The following is an 18,394-nucleotide window of genomic DNA, read 5'->3' on the forward strand; positions in this document are numbered from 1 at the left end:
ACCCTTAATTACTAAACACATTATCAAGCGTTTTATTTCTCTCTCCTTATCGATCACCTAATATGTTGAGCAGCTTACCAAGCTCAGCACGCACCCTTTTTTTCTACCAACACATATACTGCTGCCTGTCGGCGCTGAGTACAATGCTGTGTGCTCCAGGTTGCCCGCAGTACCAGTTCTGTGTCCCGTGCTGTTATTAATGTTAAGGTTCGGCGGTATCAATAGTAATGCTAATTAATCATGCTCTGATGAGAGCAGTTAGAGGCATATTACATATATATTATACAGTGTAACAAAGCACATCATGCACCACATGCAACTAAGAAGGCCGGCGCACACTTCGCATAGCCGCTTTTTCAAGGCAACCCGACTGACTGCCCGCTGATAGGTTTCATCCTCTGGGATTTGAGCTGCACCAATTAATGTTTTTCTTAATTAGAATACGTTACCTCCCCTATTCCTGTGATATGTGAGCTTGTTTATTCCTATTAGATAACTGGTCGTATATTGGTTATTGGTATATTGAAATGGTGGTATTCGCTTAGAATGCAACATATAATGTGGCTAATTAGTCTTGAAGCTGACATACACAAAAATTATATTGTTGGAGTATAATATTAAAGTAAAGATTTTTGAAAGATTTTTTATAGAAAAAAATATAATAAAAAAATTGAAATAAGAATTACTAATATTGGATAGTAAAGACATTCATGTTTATATAATTAAATATCATACTTTTGCATAATATATTGAGAAGATGGTTGGCACTTAGTGTGTCAAATGATGAAATTTATCATTAGAAAAATATTGAAAAAAATCTCAATTATACTTTATTTTTTATTTTATTTAAATTAAATATTCAAGATTATGCTGATACATTGATATTTTGGTGTGTAAAAACGGGTAAGATGAAATAGGAAAAAAAGGAAGAGAAAAGGGGGGGGGGAGGGAGAAGGGGAAACCAAGCAGTAATTATTATGTAAAAAAAATATAAAAGAAATACAGTGAGATTTTTAGTGTGGTGGCTGAATGTTCAATTGTGATACTATGAATTGATATTAATCAATGTGACTAATCTGTCTGTGACTTCGTGGAATTGAATAATATCAATGAAAAATTATATAAAACTATGTGAAAATATGAGGGAAATGTATATAGAAAAAAATATTATATTTAATCTATGATGTGAAAATTGGTGCCGGCTGACTAATATTTAGACGCATAACCCGTCTATATAGAAGTTCAGTCACCTTGCCGGCTGACTAATTTTGCGTAACCCGTCTATATAGTGGTTTGCTATAAGTATGCCCTTAACCCAGCCCATTATGATAATTTTTTTTATATATGACGTGTCAATAGCCCAAATGAGTGTGCACAGTGGTACAATCTTTTTCTTGCGAATGTTTGAACGGGAGTAGATCAGACGTCACAAGTAAAATTGTACAGGTGTGTACACGCGTATCGGCTGGTGTTTGTGGATGGTCGGTCGCGTGTATGGTCGATCGAACGCTCGCAAGAAAACAGGGATTGTATAGATGTGTACCCAGCTTTAGACAAGTTAAAAATTGCACCCTGTTACATTTCACCCTTGGTGTCAGTCATATTGTTACCTATCCTGGTGGTTCTTAGGTTCTTGATGGATCCTTTTCAATCCTCTGTCTTGTTTTCGTCTGTGGTATAACACACCGACAGTCGGGATTAGCATGATGTTGGAATCCCGACTGCACAACGAGGTGGCGCAATGAAGCCCCTTGGGGGCACGGTGGTGAGCTGCGCTCGCCACCTATTTTATTCTCCCTCTATGGGGGTCGTGGACCCCCAAAAGGGAGCAGTCGGAGTAATGACTGCCGGAATCCCGACTGTCGGTGAGATGTCCGGCACCCCTTGTTTCTATCCTTGGACAGGTGCAGTGAAAGTGAGGGTTTCTCCTTCTGACATTTACATATACTGCACTTTGTCTTTTTTCACCTTTAATTTCTCATATTTACAAAGTTAGTGGCCTTTGGAGAGGAGGCCTTGTATGCTCCGCTCAGACATTCCTGTGTTGTACTGTAAAGAATGGGTGGTGACTGACAGCGCTAGAGTAAAGTAGAGTGCTGCTGGGTGTCTGAGGTAAAACTACAAAATTTACCCTGCGGTATACAGAAAGCAAGAGGAAAAATGGACACACCTGTGCAAACCTACACCATTTGACCCTGTGTCTTCAGCAATTCTGTCACTGGGCATGATAACCCTTCATTCTCTCTTTCGCTGGCTTGGTAATTATGTGCACTTCTAGCTTGTGTCTACCAGGTAGCGTACAAATGGCAAGAAAGCTATTGTTATCTATTTATTTACAGTTTCTTATATAGAGCAGCAGATTTCGTTGCGCTTTGCAATTGTAGACAATTTATCTTTTCTTGGCACACTGACTTGTCTATCATATGCTTCAGCACAACAGATGTTGGTTTTTTTCCAGTACCAGATGTCCTTACTGTCACAAACCTGACTGTATATTTGCTCAGTTTTCTTAGTGATTCACTCGTTTGTTTCCATGCTGCTCTTGCTACATCAACATTCCTGGCTTATTGTGCACCTGAGGAAGCTCCTGATTGCTTCATTAACAGACTACTTATGTGTGTGTTCTTGTGTTTCATTTTTTACTCTGCATTTTAAAATAGTGAATTCTGGACTGAGGTTCGTTCATAATTATTACTAACTTACATAGAAACATAGAGTTTGATGGCAGATAAGAACCACTTGGCCCATATAGTCCGCCCCTTTTTTAAACATGTTACCTCAAACCATATTTGATCCTTATTTTTTTGTAAGGATATCAATATGCCTATCCTAAGCATGTTTAAATTGTACTACTGTATTTGCATCTACCACCTCTGATGGGAGGCTATTCCACTTATCTACTACTCTTTCTGTGAAGTAATTATTCCTCAAATTTCCCCTGAATCTTCCTCCCTCTAGTTTCAGTGCATGTCCTCTTGTTCTGCTGCTCCTCTTCCTGTGAAGAATGTCTCCCACCTGTACATTGTTAAAGCCCTTGATATATTTGAAAGTTTCTATCATGTCCCCCCTTTCCCTTCTCTGCTCCAAAGTATACATATTAGGATCTTTTAGTCTTTCCTGGTATGTTTTGTGATGTAGGCCATGCACCATTTTAGTTGCACTTCTTTGTACAGTCTCTAATGTATTTATATTCTTCTGGAGATATGGCCTCCAGAACTGAACACAGATGAGGTTGTACCAATGACCTATACAGTGGCATTATTACTTCTTTCTTTCTACTGCTGATACCTCTCCCTATGCAACCAAGCATCCGACTTGCTTTCTTCATTGCTTTGTTACATTGCCTACCTGCCTTTAAGTCCCCTGAAATAGTGACACCTAGATCCCTCTCTTCCTCAGTAGTTTCCATTATAGTGCCATTTATACTATATTTAGTCTTTGGATTTTTGAGACCCAAGTGCATGATTTTGCATTTTTTGGCATTAAACTGTAGTTGCCATGCTCTTGACCATTTCTCTAATCTACCTAGATCATCAATAATTTGTTTTACCCCTCCTAGTGTGTGTATCCTGTTGCATACCTTTGTGTTGTCTGCAAAAAGGCATATTTTACCCTCAATTCCATTTGCAATATCACCAATAAAGATATTAAAAAGCACTGGTCCAAGTACAGATCCCTGGGGTACCCCACTTGTAACCTTTCCCTCCTTTGACTGTACTCCGTTTACTTGTCCTCTAAATTCTATGTGAAGCCTCGTGATTCACAAAGAATCATCCTTCAGCACTCTGGAGAGGAAAAGCCCCTGTGTGGGAAACCTCTGGGGACCCATGGCTGAATGACTGCCCATCCCTTTAGGGACCTTTTGACTGTCGACCTAATAACCACATCCCCTTTAAAGTTGCACTCTTTAAAATAAAAATATTGTTTTTACAGATTCCCTAGAATTGCAAAAAACTAAAGAACATAACGATCGTCTAGATAAGGAGATTTTATCTTTACGCCACAGAGTCAGATCACTGGATAATGAAAGAAAAAAACTAATGAAACAGGTAGGCTGGTTTTATCAAGGTTAAGTGACTGATGATTTATTTTTCTTGAGGCCAGTGTACACACGAGATAACTCCTCTTTTGATTTGAGACGTTGACTACGTGACATTGTAAGAGTTGAGTTTTAATCATTACAACAAGAAGTAAAATGTGATGTCATGCCATTGAGTGTATTCTGTTTATTGAAGATTGTTCTGGTACATGTAAAATGCATTTCTTGTCTATGGGGGAATTGTACTAAGATTGTGGATCACTGCTGATCCCAAATACGTACGGGTATGACCGAGATTAGCTGTGATCGTCCCGGAAATACGGCCTGAGAACTTTGCAAGTTTACTAACCTGCCGAGTTCTCAGAATTTGTATTTTCCGATGGGCTCCAACAGCCAGCCGTGTCATGCCACAGCCAGGGGAAACAAGTTCCCCCTACTAATGCATGGCAACCATGGCTGGTCAGCTCTGGCCATGTCCCTGGGGGGAGTGGGGACCCCCTCCATCCAGGGCACCCCCAGGAGAACCACAAGTCCCAGCATTCGGGTCATTAATGGGCCTCCTGGGATTTGTAGAACCAATACCACATAAATACACACACACAAATAAAGTATAACTTTATTCCACACAACATCCATACTTACTCACCTCTCAAAGGGCCTGATTCAGACCTTTTCAGTGAGCAATGAATTCGGTCCTGTTATCAATGGTGGGGGCAGGTTGTTTATCTTACCAAGGTAAAGAGAAAAGAACTAACCGCTGGTGTGAGCTGTTTCAATTCTAAAATAAGCTGCTGCTTGGGAGAGGTGTATAGTAAACCTCTAAGGACTAGAACAATAATACACGATAAATATGAAGCAGCGCTGATCACATTCGAATGAAATAAAAATTACATTAAATGAATAACATTGAATAAGTGACATGGGATTGTCTGGGAAAGACAAGCAGTTTTATTTCTATATGTAATTTCCTCTACCTCCCCCATGGCAGCCATTACATATGGGTTTTTCCCTGATTGGGTAGCTTTGGAAAGGAAAAAAAGTGTTGGCTAAAAACCTCTCCTCATTCCCTTCGGGGTTATTGAGGGGAGAAAGCTTACCTGAAGAGTGCCTGAGTCTCACGGGCCGCATGCCGTCCTCAGGTATGGGCGGCTACAGGCGGTAGCTTCCTAGGTGGCCATGGGAGCGGTCATCTGTCCGGGTCCATCAGTTGTGAAGCCGGGCGGGCGTCGGGGACACTCGCAGCAACATGGAGCTGCGAGTGAGAAGGCGTGCGCGCGCGGGAGGCGCCGGAAGATGACGACGGGCGCTGCAGCGTCAGCTGCGTGAGAGCGCACGCCCGGGAAGGCCGGGCACGTGCACGCGAGGCGCGGCTGGATGATGCGGCCGGCTCGGATTGGAGGGGGGCCGGCGCGCGGGTATATGAGCCGCAGTGCTAGAACACTATGTCACCAACGGAGCTCCCAGCTGTGTGTGCAAGCGGCGGCAAGCAGAGATCGCGTTGGAGACGGAAAGTTACCACTGGGTGGTAAGTGGGCTCACAATGTGAGTGGTTATGCCTTATTTGCCGCTTGACACTGAGGTATCATGTCTTTTTAGACTAGAGTGCCTAGAAATGGAGGAAGAGAAGAGACAGGCCATGCAAAAGTCGGGGTAAGCCACCATGAAAGTAGAGCAGGAGGTGAAAGTGTATACATGGATTGTAACTAAGGGCTTGTATTGTGCAGGTCAGACAGCAGTAAGGATAAAGCAGGAAAAGCCAGGCACAAGAAACAACATGTTGACAAATGCCTGATGTGTGACAAAAACTTGCCAGATAAACATGTGGGCAGTATATGTGAGACATGTAAAGTCCCAAGGATCCCATTGTCACAAATGTCCGGATTGGTGGACATGATTAAAACAGCCCTAACCGGGACTTTTGTGACCCAGGAAGACCTGGTGAAAGCAACCGGAAAAAGGGGGCGCTCCCGCATGAGTGAGGGAGAGTCTGGGGAGGAACCAGGAATCTCTACAGCAGAGGCTATAGAAGACACAGATGATACACCAGTGGATAAAACTGAGAGTGACTTCAGTGTGGATATGGTGGAAAATTTGTTGGCCTTGATAAACAAGGCACTCAATATAGAAGAGGCCCCAGAGGAGCTTAAGTTACAAGAATTATTGTTTAGAGACAAGAAAAAGAGGAATAACATTTTCCCATTGTCTCAGCCACTGACAGATATAGTTCTGGATGAATGGAAGCATCCGGATAAAAGGACTGTGGTCCCGGCTAAAATGGGGAAGATGTACCCATTTCAGGCAGATCTCACTACGGCGTGGGATGAGCTGCCAAAAGTGGACGCAGCAATTGCGAGACTCTCGAAAAAGACGACCCTCCCTTTGGAGGACGCGAATAATTTCAAAGACCCAATGGAACGTCGAATGGAGCTGGGGCTGAGGAAGCAACATCTGATTGCTGGAGCAGCACTAAGACCGGCAGCAGCCATGGCCATCACGTCTAGAGTGACGCGAGAGTGGTGTAATCAGTTGGAGGCAGACATGCTGGACGGCATAAAAAGGTCGGAGCTGCTCAAAACGGTGCAAAATGTACAGTTAGCAATTGAGTTCATGTGCGAAGCATCACTTGACGCAATGAGGCTGGCAGCTAGAGCGGGTGCGGCAGCAGCAGTGACCAGGCGGGCGCTATGGCTCAAACCATGGGCAGCTGATGTACAGTCAAAGAATAAACTACTGACTCTACCTTTTCAAGGAGACTACCTGTTTGGCACCCAGCTAGACCAGATCATTACAAAAATTTCTGGGGGCAAATCAGTGTGGCTGCCTCAAGAAAAACAAAGTAGGAAAACGCCTGGAAATAGAAACTTCAAGTTCCAGAGTCAGGAGTATAGAGAGGCGAGAAGCTATAGGCCGGGCAGAGGGTACAGAAGAGGTACCTGGCTGTCAAGGGCGAATTTTCGGGCCCAAAGAGGCAGAGACAGCAAATTCGCCGCAAAACAAAATACACAATGACGCCGAACCCCAGGCGGTTGGGGCCAGGCTGCTCGAATTTCTGAGCGCCTGGGAGGTATCCACTTCGGACAAGTGGGTACTGGAGATTATACGACAAGGCTACAAAGTAGAGTTCAAAGAACGTCCAGGGTCATTCTTCACAGAATCTCCAATACCAAGGGATCCAGTGGAGAAGGAAGCCTTACTGTCCAGCCTGAAAGAGATGGTACAGCAGAGGGTGGTGGTGGAAACTCCACAATCACAAATAGGAGAGGGCTGGTATTCACGGTTTTTCGTGGTCCAAAAACCGTCGGGGGGATTCAGGACGATACTGGATCTAAGAAAATTGAACCAGCTAGTAGAAGTAAGAACGTTCAAGATGGAGTCAGTAAGAGGTATATTACCAGACCTCAAGAAGGACGCTTACATGACTTCTATAGACCTCAAAGACGCGTATCTTCACGTGCCCATTTGTGTCAGCCATCAGAGGTACCTGAGGTTTTCTATCCAGGGGATAAGCTACCAATTCAGGGCACTACCGTTTGGCCTAGCGACGTCGCCGAGGACGTTTACCAAAATACTAGTTGTTTTAGTGGCAAAATTAAGACAAAAGGGCATAGTGATATGGCCGTACTTAGACGACTTGCTAATTATGGCAGAAACAAGAGAACTGGCAGAGAAACACACCGAGGAGGTCTTACAGTTTTTGACAATGCACGGTTGGTTGATAAACAAAAGCAAAAGTCAATTAGAACCATCGAAAAAGATAAAGTACTTGGGTGTGATCTTGGACACTCAGGCGCTCCGGGTCACCTTGACGCCAGAAAGACAGGAGAAGTTGATCCAGTCAATAAAACCCTTATTAGGGAAATCAGTGACGACTGCGGAAGCATGTATGAAGGTGTTAGGACTGATGGCCTCGGCGTTGGAAACCTTACAGTGGGCAAGGTTCCATATGAGAAAATTGCAGAGGTGCTATCTGACGCAGTGGAATGGCAACAACAAGGATCTGACCCAGCGAATTCGGCTAACACAAAGGGCGAAAGAAGATCTGAGGTGGTCAGACAGAAGCAGGTTGCAGGCAGGAAGACTGTTCCATCTACCCGATCAGGTAGTGATAACGACAGACGCAAGTGGAACTGGATGGGGGGCGGTCTGCGAGAGTCAGTCGTCCCAAGGGGTCTGGTCAACAGACGAGAAGAAAATGCACTCGAATCTCAAAGAGATGAGGGCAGTAGTGTGTGCATGCAGAGTCTTTCAGAGAAGGGTGAAGAACAAGGAGCTGGTAGTCAGATCGGACAACCAAGTAGTTGTGTCATACATAAACAGGCAAGGAGGAACACGGAGCTTAGGCATGATGCAGGAGGCCGAGAGGCTGCTGGCCTGGGCAGAGGTACAAGTACAAAGTTTAAAAGCAGTTTACTTGGCAGGCAAGGACAACCAAGTGGCGGACGGCCTAAGCAGGACCCTGTGTGTATCAGGAGAATGGGGACTGAACAGAGAAGTCTTTGCAATGCTGGTGAAAAAGTGGGGCAACCCGTGTGTGGATCTCATGGCATCAAGGCAAAACAGGAAAGTAGAGAGGTACTTTTCAAGGTTCCAGGATCCACAGGCCGAGCAGTGGGACGCGCTAACAGCAACGTGGCCAAAGCAACTTCTTTATGCATTTCCACCGTTCCCAATAATCCCACGGTTCCTAAGAAAGGTGCAAAGGGAGAAGGCGACGGTGATCGCAATCTTGCCAAGTTGGCCCAGAAGGCCGTGGTTTCCCTAACTACTCCGTATGACAATAAAGGGACCGATGCAGCTCCCAAGGAGGACGGATCTGCTGGTACAGGGCAGAGTGCAGCAACCTCAACCGTCAGCCTGGAATCTGAGGGCGTGGTTGTTGAGACCAGGACACTGCTAAAGAAGGGGTTCTCTAGTCAGGTGGTGGAGACCTTACTTAAAGCAAGGAAGCAGAACACATCGAAAGTGTATTACAAGACTTGGTTAAAGTACACATCATGGTGCAGGGAGAAAAACAGAAGCCCAGAGCAGATTCCAGTAATATTAGACTTCCTGCAAGAAGGCCTAGATAGAAGACTGGCAGTTAGCACTCTGAAAGTGCAGGTGTCAGCACTGGCAGCTATGCTAGATAAAAATATAGCAGAGGATAGATATATCCAGAGGTTTTTTCAAGCAGCGAAAAAGATAAGGCCAAGGTTTCATCAGCCGTTAGCACCATGGGACTTGAATTTAGTGCTCAATGCGCTCACTAAAGAACCTTTTGAGCCGTTACAAGAAGTCTCGCTTAAAATGCTTACTTGGAAAGTGGCATTCCTTGTGGCTATAACATCGGCCCGAAGAGTATCAGAAATACAGGCGTTGTGGTCAGAGGAGCCCTTCATGAATGAGTTTGAAGATAAAATAGTATTACGGACAAATCCGCAGTTCTTACCCAAAGTAGTATCGAACTTTCATGTGAATCAGGAAATTGTACTCCCGTCGTTCTGCGGGAATCCCAAAAATGATAAGGAAGTCCGATTGAACAAGCTTGATGTAGTTAGGGCCCTGACTATATATAAACAAAGAACGGGAGAAATCAGAAAGGATAAGAACCTATTTGTACTTACAGAGGGTAAGAACAAAGGACAGAAAGCGTCAAAAATGACGATTGCCCGATGGATTCGGTGTTGTATCCTGGAAGCTTATAAAGCAATGGGAGAAGAGCCGCCCAAAGGGTTGAAGGCGCATTCAACCCAAGCAATGGCAGCTTCATGGGCAGAAAAGGGCGAAGCATCCATACTAGAGCTATGTAAAGCCGCGGGATGGGCTTCGGTGCACACCTTTGCCAGATATTATAGGCTAGATGTGATGGCGTCAGCAGACGCAAAGTTTGGACGTAAGGTATTGTCTGCAGTGATATAAAAAAAAAAAAAAAAAAATTATAAAAAAAAAAATTATAAAAAAAATCATGTGAAAGTTATGTTGAAATATGATTTACCCAGCCCTGGAACTTGGAACTGCTTGGGTATTACCCATATGTAATGGCTGCCATGGGGGAGGTAGAGGAAATATCAGATTCTTACCTGATAATATGTTTTCCTCTACTCCACCATGGCAGCATAGTTCCCTACCCTGTATTTTTGTGCAATTAACTGTTTGTGTTTGAGAGCTAGGAACAAAGACACAAGCAGGAAGGAGGAGGAGCCTTTTATACAGGAGGAGTCTTTTTTTCCTTTCCAAAGCTACCCAATCAGGGAAAAACCCATATGTAATGGCTGCCATGGTGGAGTAGAGGAAAACATATTATCAGGTAAGAATCTGATATTTTCTTATTTTTACACATAGAAGCCATCACGGGTTTTGAGTGATCCGTGCAGGCTTCAGCAAAATACGATTGGGAAAATGTCTAATTTGCATTTGTGCACTCAATGGTGTACTCATTCGTACAGCCAAATTTGGCTGAGCTTGCCGTATATTTATGGAGCCAATCCACTGAATAATGGTAGCACTCTTACCCATTTGATCTTAGTAAATTTCCCCCTGCGTGTTAAGCACTTCTAATAATGAAGCTTAAGAAGAATGTAAGTGACAGATTGTGTTTTCTTATTCAGCAGTAAATGAGTTAGTTTCCATACGTTACAATTTCATTGCATATTTTTTTTATTTATGTTTTGCAGTATGAAAAGAGTGAAAACGAATCTGCAACAAACTCAACACCTACTAAGCAGAATATGCATGATAATTCAGAGCTTCCGAAAAAGTAATTTTTTTAAATGTAATAAAAACATTACACTAGCTGTGTAGATTGGTTGTGGATAGTTCGAAACCCTATGGACTTATGTTCCCACAATTGGGTGGCATTCCATCCTTCTAAACAAAGTAGTACCCTCTTTAACCTTCGTCCTAGTGATCTTGTCATAAAGGGCCTTATTCAGATCTGAGCTCAGTACAAATTTGTTTGGAAAATGGGCAAAACCATGTGCACTGCAGGTGGAGCAGATGTAACATGTATAGAGAGAGTTAAATTTGGGTGTGGTGTGTTGAAACTGAAATCTAAATTGAAGTGTAAAAATAATGCAGCCAGTATTTACCCTGGACAGAAACAAAATAACTCACACAAATCTAACTCTCTGTACATGGTTTTTGCCCATTTTCCAAACAAATTTGTACTGAGCTCAGATCTGAATAAGGTCCAAAGTGAGCACAGTATGTTCACACAATGTATATGGAAGGTACTGTATGTATAGATTATTTTATAGTGATATCTTTTCAACAACGTGATCAAGCAACCTATATACACCTATCCGATGTTCTGAGAACTTTTCTACAGCAGAACAGCCAGCATCCCATGGGTATGAGCTCTGCATTTGTTGCTACTAGATGTACCTACTGTCAATGTTAACACTTTTTGTTGTTGTTTTGTCCAAATACATAAGTATTGTCTACAGTATATTACATTTTTTTTTTGTTGGTTTCCAGATGTAGGCTTGATAGTGAAGTAACAGAATGTCAGAACAAACAGCTTCTGCACAAGCTGCAGAAACTACAGTGCGAGCATGAAGAAATAGTAGAGCGTAATGAGGAGCTGGAGTGCATTTTAGGAGAGTCTCAGAATCGAACAAAGGAACAGGTGGATTACATGGAGTGTAAAATAGCAGGACTCCAAAGAACAGTAAGCATGAGTAGTGATTGATTTAATTATAACTGCCAATGGGTTGCTGAGTATTATGGGAGATGTAGCGAAGTACAGCCTTGTAGAACTGTAATCACTACAAAAAGTCTAAGTTTTACAAGTTTATGGGATTGCAAACTTCTGTTTGACATACAGACCACAGAGGAGTAGCTAGGTGACCTAGTGCCCATAGAAATGGTATGTTTCGCCCACCCCCTTGCCATTTTTCTTTTTTATTGTAATGCTCCTTACACATGCCACACAAACTGTAATGGCCATTACAGAGTATGCAACACACTATAATGCCCATTACACATTATGACCCACATCGTAATGCCTAGTAGACATTATGCCACAAACCGTAATGCTTAAGTAACTTTATGTCACACACTGTAATGCCCATTGCACACACCATAATGCTTAAAATTTATTTTTTGCCACACACCGTAATGCTTCAGGGTATTTTAGTGCCACTTACACGTAATGCGCCCTGTAGTGCTACTTACACGCATAATTCCCCCTGTAGTGTTGCTTTCACATATAATGCATACCAGCAGTGCCCCATTACACACATAATGGTAATGGTAGTGCTGCTTACACATATAATGCCCCCCTTGTAGTGCCACTACCTTGCACACATAATGCCACCACTAGTGTTTACAAATATAATGCTTACCTGTAGTGCCACTGCCTTACACACATAATGCCCCACTAATGCCGCTTACACATATAATGTCCCCTGAAGTGCCGCTTGCCTACACATTTTGTGAAGTATGAAAAAAGCGCTAGGGAAAATGTGATCATTATGGGTAAATGAAATGATAGTGGTACCTGTAAAGTAAAATAGTGGTTAAAATAATGTTTACACTTTTTTGGGGACGTTTTTGAGAGATTATTATAAAAACAATATTTTGGAAAGGAGGAGCCCGTTTTCTTACCCTAACTTGCCCTATGGTGGCCTTGATGGAAGCTGTCCAGGTGATAAAAGATGTTAGATCTTCACTCTCCACTAGGTCGGGATGACTGCAAGATGTTTGGGTAGACCACATTGGCATTCCAACAAATAGATTACTCCTTCAGAGTTACAGGAAAGGTGATGTTTTATTTTATATTCTTTACCGGTAACATTATATTTAAATGTGGTTACTGGTTTGCTTGATACTTTCTTATTCTTGCATACTTTGCAATTCAAGCAACTGAAGAAACCTTTGTTTTGTTTGGAGTTGTTCTCATCTGGGTTTTTTGTAAAACTTGACACAAGATGTTGCTTGATGTTCTTTGCTCTACGGTAGATGATTTTTGCCTTGACTGGTAAACTTGGTAGTTGTCTCGTCTAATCTTAGTATATGCCAATGTTTATGAACCATTTGTTGTATGATTTCTGAATTACTGGTATATTGGGTGAAAAATGCAATGTTGTAGCTGTCCTGTGGTTTCTCTTTAGTGTTGTACGATATAAAGGCCCATACACAGCTGTTTTGAGCAATTTTCAGCTAAAAGTCACTCAATGTGTAACCCCCCCCCCCCCCGACAGCCAACTTGTGATGATGCGCGCTCCCTGATTCAGAGTTGATCTCAAAAGCAAAATTCTCAAAAAGCCAAAATCATATGTACTGCAGATGAGCCAATTATGCAGAGAGAAATTTGTATGAGCAATTTAGTTTCTGTGCAGGGTAAATACTGCCTTCATTTTTTTCACTGCAATTCAGATTTCAGTTTTAACACTCCACCCAAATCTAACTCGTGGCACATATTGCATTTGCCCCACCTGCAGTGGGCTTGGTTTTATCCATTTGAGAAAGATTTGCTTTTGTGATCAACTCTGAATCAAGCCCCCTAAGTATACTCTCTGCTTGTTATATTGATGTATTTAAACCCATCATTGAAGTTAGAGAGTAAGTACAGTATAGGGAATTGGCTATTGTTTAGTGCATGCATTCAAAAACAATTGTTAGTTAACTGTATTGTTTTAAGGAACAAGCGGTTCCAGAACTTCTTAATCATCAATATTAAATATTGAAGGAGGCTATCCCATTAAGTCACACAGTATGTAATAATGTGATACATTGTTTTTGGTGCACTTCCGGTTCCGGCTGCCATGGAGTGAGCAACGCAGCTCCACAGCTCTGAAGGAACCCGACTGGGACAACAACTTTACAAGGCGAAAGCCTCTACGGAACTAACCAAACTACAGCATAGACTCGCTTTTGAGGTGCGGCAGCCGTCCGGGTGGTCTGTGTCTCGGTTCCTACCCTCCCGTTGAGAGACAGCACAGTCCCCACTGTGAGGAGATATCACTGCCGCTGCCACGAGGTGAGCCTCTGGAGTCCCTCACCGCCTGCATAAAACGCCGGGTGCGACCCGGGTCCTTTTGACTGACGGCGGCAGAGCAGAGACTCACCTTTAAAGGTATGGCAGCCGCCCGGGTGGCCTGTATTATGGATCCCACCCTTCCATTGAGAAACAGCACCCAAAATGAATGTAAAAATATGATAGTGGAGAGAGTGCATAGAATAGGCCCTACACCTAGACCTAACGACACTCTTCCGAGAGTCACAATATTCAAGATCCTAAGCTATACTCATAAGTAGCTATCTGGAAAGCTTCAAGGAAGATGCCTGTCATCAAATGGGAAGGTAACCTCATAAAACTGTTTCAAGATTTCTCAGCCTCGGTCACGAAAGCAAGAAGAGCCTTCTCACCTACAGTATTTGCTCCACTCTAATTGAAAAGAAGAAAAAGTTTGCCCTAATCTACACAGCAAAACTGTGAATCTTTCAAAACTATACACATTATGATATTACATCCCCAGATGAAGCCTTATACCGCTTTCACACTGCAAAAACGTTTCAAAAACAGGTATTTTTAAACCGTATTTAAAACGGGTCTGAGCCTTCACATTGCAGTACATTACCTTTTAAGTACCATTCACATCAGTCAACCCGTTTAATCCCCTGAACATGTTTCAAGGCAGAATGCAGGGGACAGCCTTTCACAGGTCTGTAATCTTTTTTTTTTTTTACCGTTTCAGAGCAATTCTCACTGCATCAAACGGCTCTGAAACGTGTAGGACTCTGCTTTTTAAACGTTTTGAAATATCGGTTATCTTTAACCGGTAAATCAACTCTGGCGCTTTCCCACTGCAGCTTTAAATGTTTTGAAATGTAAAAAAACACGGCAATATACCGTTTAACAAGTGCGGTGTGAAAGGGGTATTAGATTTCCTCCGAGACAGTGTTTCCCATCCAAAACAAGATATTGCAGATGATTAGTAATGTATATCTGATTTGACCCATTTGTTTCTCTTTTTCTAATACTGTATATGTGTTCATGCTTTGTCTGCCTTGGATAGAATTTGCCTCTTAAAATAAGTATATATATATATATATATATATATATATATATATATATATATATATATATATATATATATATATAAACGATGCAGGGGGGGGGGGCGGCACTCGGCAATAACGACAGTAGACGGCAGCTCTTGTGACCGACGTTTCAAAAGCCCTTAGGCTTTTTTTATCAAGGTGCTGTGATGGTGATCGTTCTCACCATCACAGCACCTTGATAAAAAAAGCCTAAGGGCTTTTGAAACGTCGGTCACAAGAGCTGCCGTCTACTGTCGTTATTGCAGAGTGCCGCCCCCCCCCTGCATCGTTTGTACAGAGCGTCTCTGCGCGCTCATCCAGGAGGGCACCGGAGCTTGTCACAGTAACCACGTACAGTGGTGACAATACGGAGTGCCACCACAGTCTCCCCCGATATATATATATATATATATATATATATATATATATATATATATATATATATATATATATATATATACAAAGTCTTTTTAGAAAAAACAGCACTCAATTTAAATGGAAGAAAATTGGTTGGTGCAGGGTCCAGAAGGTATCATAAATAGCACTTACCCAGCCTAGGTGAATAGGACAGGAAAAGACCAGCACTCAAGGTTTAGAAGAAAAAAAATTGTATTAGAAATAAAGCATGTTAGTACATGTACATAGTGGCTGACCCAACAGCCGTTTCGACTGGACTCCAACCAGTCTTCAACAGGGGTCCAGTGCAGCTATGACAGTAGATGTTTAAATAAGAACATAAACCAATCAGAAAAACGATAAAACGCGCCAAACACTCCCTGCTAGCGTCACTGCAGGAGCTGTCACTCAGCACCGCTCACGGAGGCCTCCGGAGCGTGCTTACCAACAGCCGGCTACTTGGTTGCTGGGGGGCGCGTCATCAGGGAATCCCCTGTGACATGATCTGTCAGAAAGCTGCACAGCGCAATGTACACAGACAACGCTGTGTTAGCTGAATATTCAACACAGCAGATAGCGATGTTGAGGTGCTCTAGCGCACCTGCCAAGGCATAAAGTAAGACTGTCCCTGATGGCACAGTACAGGGAAAAGAAGGTAAGTAACGAAGGGACGGGTGGAGACTCGGCTGTTCAAGACTGGTGTCTCCTAATGGCGTGCTGGATAAAAAGCACTGGACAGGGAGTAGATAAGGTAAAAAGCGGTGATATGAAGCAGATGCATTAGTCTTATTTAATGTATACTGGCCACGAATTTACTGGCGGTCCTGTTTTGTTGAGCTTTGTGGACTCAGATTTTCATCTATTTGAGGCATTTACATTATACTGTACAGACACTGTCCTGAGATGTGGAAGCTTGATATGATATATGCTATGTGGGCTAATATTTAATATGTATTGCCATGTTTATTTCTGCAAGGAGTCTTTATGTACTCTCCTCCGCAACTGCATTACTATCTCTCATATTCATCAGACCATCCTGCCCTGCATATTGCTGCCTTCCTTGCTTCATATCACCGCTTTTTACCTTATCTACTCCCTGTCCAGTGCTTTTTATCCAGCACGCCATTAGGAGACACCAGTCTAGAACAGCCGAGTCTCCACCCGTCCCTTCGTTACTTAGCTTCTTTTCCCTGTACTGTGCCAGGGACAGTCTTACTTTATGCCTTGGCAGGTGCGCTAGAGCACCTCAACATCGCTATCTGCTGTGTTGAATATTCAGCTAACACAGCGTTGTCTGTGTACATTGCGCTGTGCAGCTTTCTGACAGATCACGTCACAGGGGATTCCCTGATGACGCGCCCCCCAGCAACCAAGTAGCCGGCTGTTGGTAAGCACGCTCCGGAGCCTCCGTGAGCGGTGCTGAGTGACAGCTCCTGCAGTGACGCTAGCAGGGAGTGTTTGGCGCGTTTTATCGTTTTTCTGATTGGTTTATGTTCTTATTTAAACATCTACTGTCATAGCTGCACTGGACCCCTGTTGAAGACTGGTTGGAGTCCAGTCGAAACGGCTGTTGGGTCAGCCACTATGTACATGTACTAACATGCTTTATTTCTAATACAATTTTTTTTCTTCTAAACCTTGAGTGCTGGTCTTTTCCTGTCCTATTCACCTAGGCTGGGTAAGTGCTATTTATATATATATATATATATATATATATATATATATATATATATATATATATATATATATATATTTATACTAAAATGGAAACGGAAGAATAAGATTGAAGCGATATAGTTAAAATTTTAATAGACTTCTGATAATTAACCCACCCAGTCGGGTCTGAGGAGAACCAGGCTTCGGACAGTATTATAGTCCTTATTATAACATAATGCTAATTGTGTTATTGATAGTTAGCCTGAAGTTACACCACAAAATAACATGGTTTGTTAATGAGTTTAGCGCATTTATGGTTTTTCATAGTAGGATAAATGGTTGTCTTTCCCCACCTATTGTGTCTTCCCTCCTCTTTCAAAATTTGTGTAATGGTAGCAATGCATTTAGAATAAAAGGTACATATGCATTTATCACATTTAAGAGTGGAATATGACAGAACTTGAGATAGGCTCCCTAAATGTAGGAGGATTTAATTCTCCAGTAAAGCAGGGTTGGTGACTTTATTATTCTCCTCTCCGGGAGTTTCAGCAGCCTCTCAGGGGGGCGGGGCTTAAGAGTGACATCACTAAAATGCCGCTATTGTGATGTTTTAGCTCCGCCCCCTCCTCTGAGACCCGAGGATTGCGGCATTTTAATGCCGCGATCTGGGGGACCCCCCTGAATCCAGGAGGGTTGCCCACCCTTCCGGGGGGCCGGGAGGGGGTCCCGATTTTCGGGAGACTCCCGGAAATTCCGGGAGGGTCGGCAACCCTGCAGTAAAGAGAAGAAGAATTCTGTTTATATTGTAACAAATTAAAATTAGATATAGTGTTTTTACAGGAAACCCACCTTATATCAACAGAATTCCTAAAACTTCAAATGTTGGGATGGAAATTATTAGATTATGCTGCATTTACATCCAAAGCGAGAGGGGTTGCAATATTGATCAAGAAATCGATCCCTTTCGACATAATTAAAACAGTTTCAGATCCTGAGGGAAGATATACATTAACGCACATTTCTCTATATGCATCAAAATATATATTTGGTACTTGTGTAGTATCACGCGCCCATCGCATCGCATACCATAAGGCATGCAATGGTATGCGATGCGATATCACGCGATGTTGTACAATGTCATACAATTTTAAAATTGTATGGCATTGTATATGGCATACAATGCCATACAATGCGATGGGATGCGATTATAACTTGTATAAGCACCCTAATGGGTGCTTACAATGTTAAATGCACCCCCACACCACCCCCCAGTATAAA

General features: G+C 42.6%; 1 protein-coding gene across 5 annotated transcripts in view; it reads left to right on the forward strand.

Annotated features, from left to right (window-relative positions):
* Window positions 1-18,394, forward strand: part of CCDC30 (coiled-coil domain containing 30) — a 502,866-nt gene that overhangs the window by 157,525 nt on the left and 326,947 nt on the right. For all 5 annotated transcript variants that reach the window (XM_083162765.1, XM_083162761.1, XM_083162762.1 and 2 more), the window contains 3 exons: window positions 3,934-4,049; window positions 10,693-10,775; window positions 11,495-11,687. In XM_083162765.1, the coding sequence (XP_083018891.1) occupies window positions 3,934-4,049; window positions 10,693-10,775; window positions 11,495-11,687 (392 nt within the window). The remainder of the gene's footprint in view (window positions 1-3,933; window positions 4,050-10,692; window positions 10,776-11,494; window positions 11,688-18,394) is intronic.

This window comes from Crinia signifera, chromosome 19 (assembly GCF_055691185.1).
Source record: "Crinia signifera chromosome 19, ASM5569118v1, whole genome shotgun sequence".
NCBI classification, from domain to species: Eukaryota; Metazoa; Chordata; class Amphibia; order Anura; family Myobatrachidae; genus Crinia; species Crinia signifera.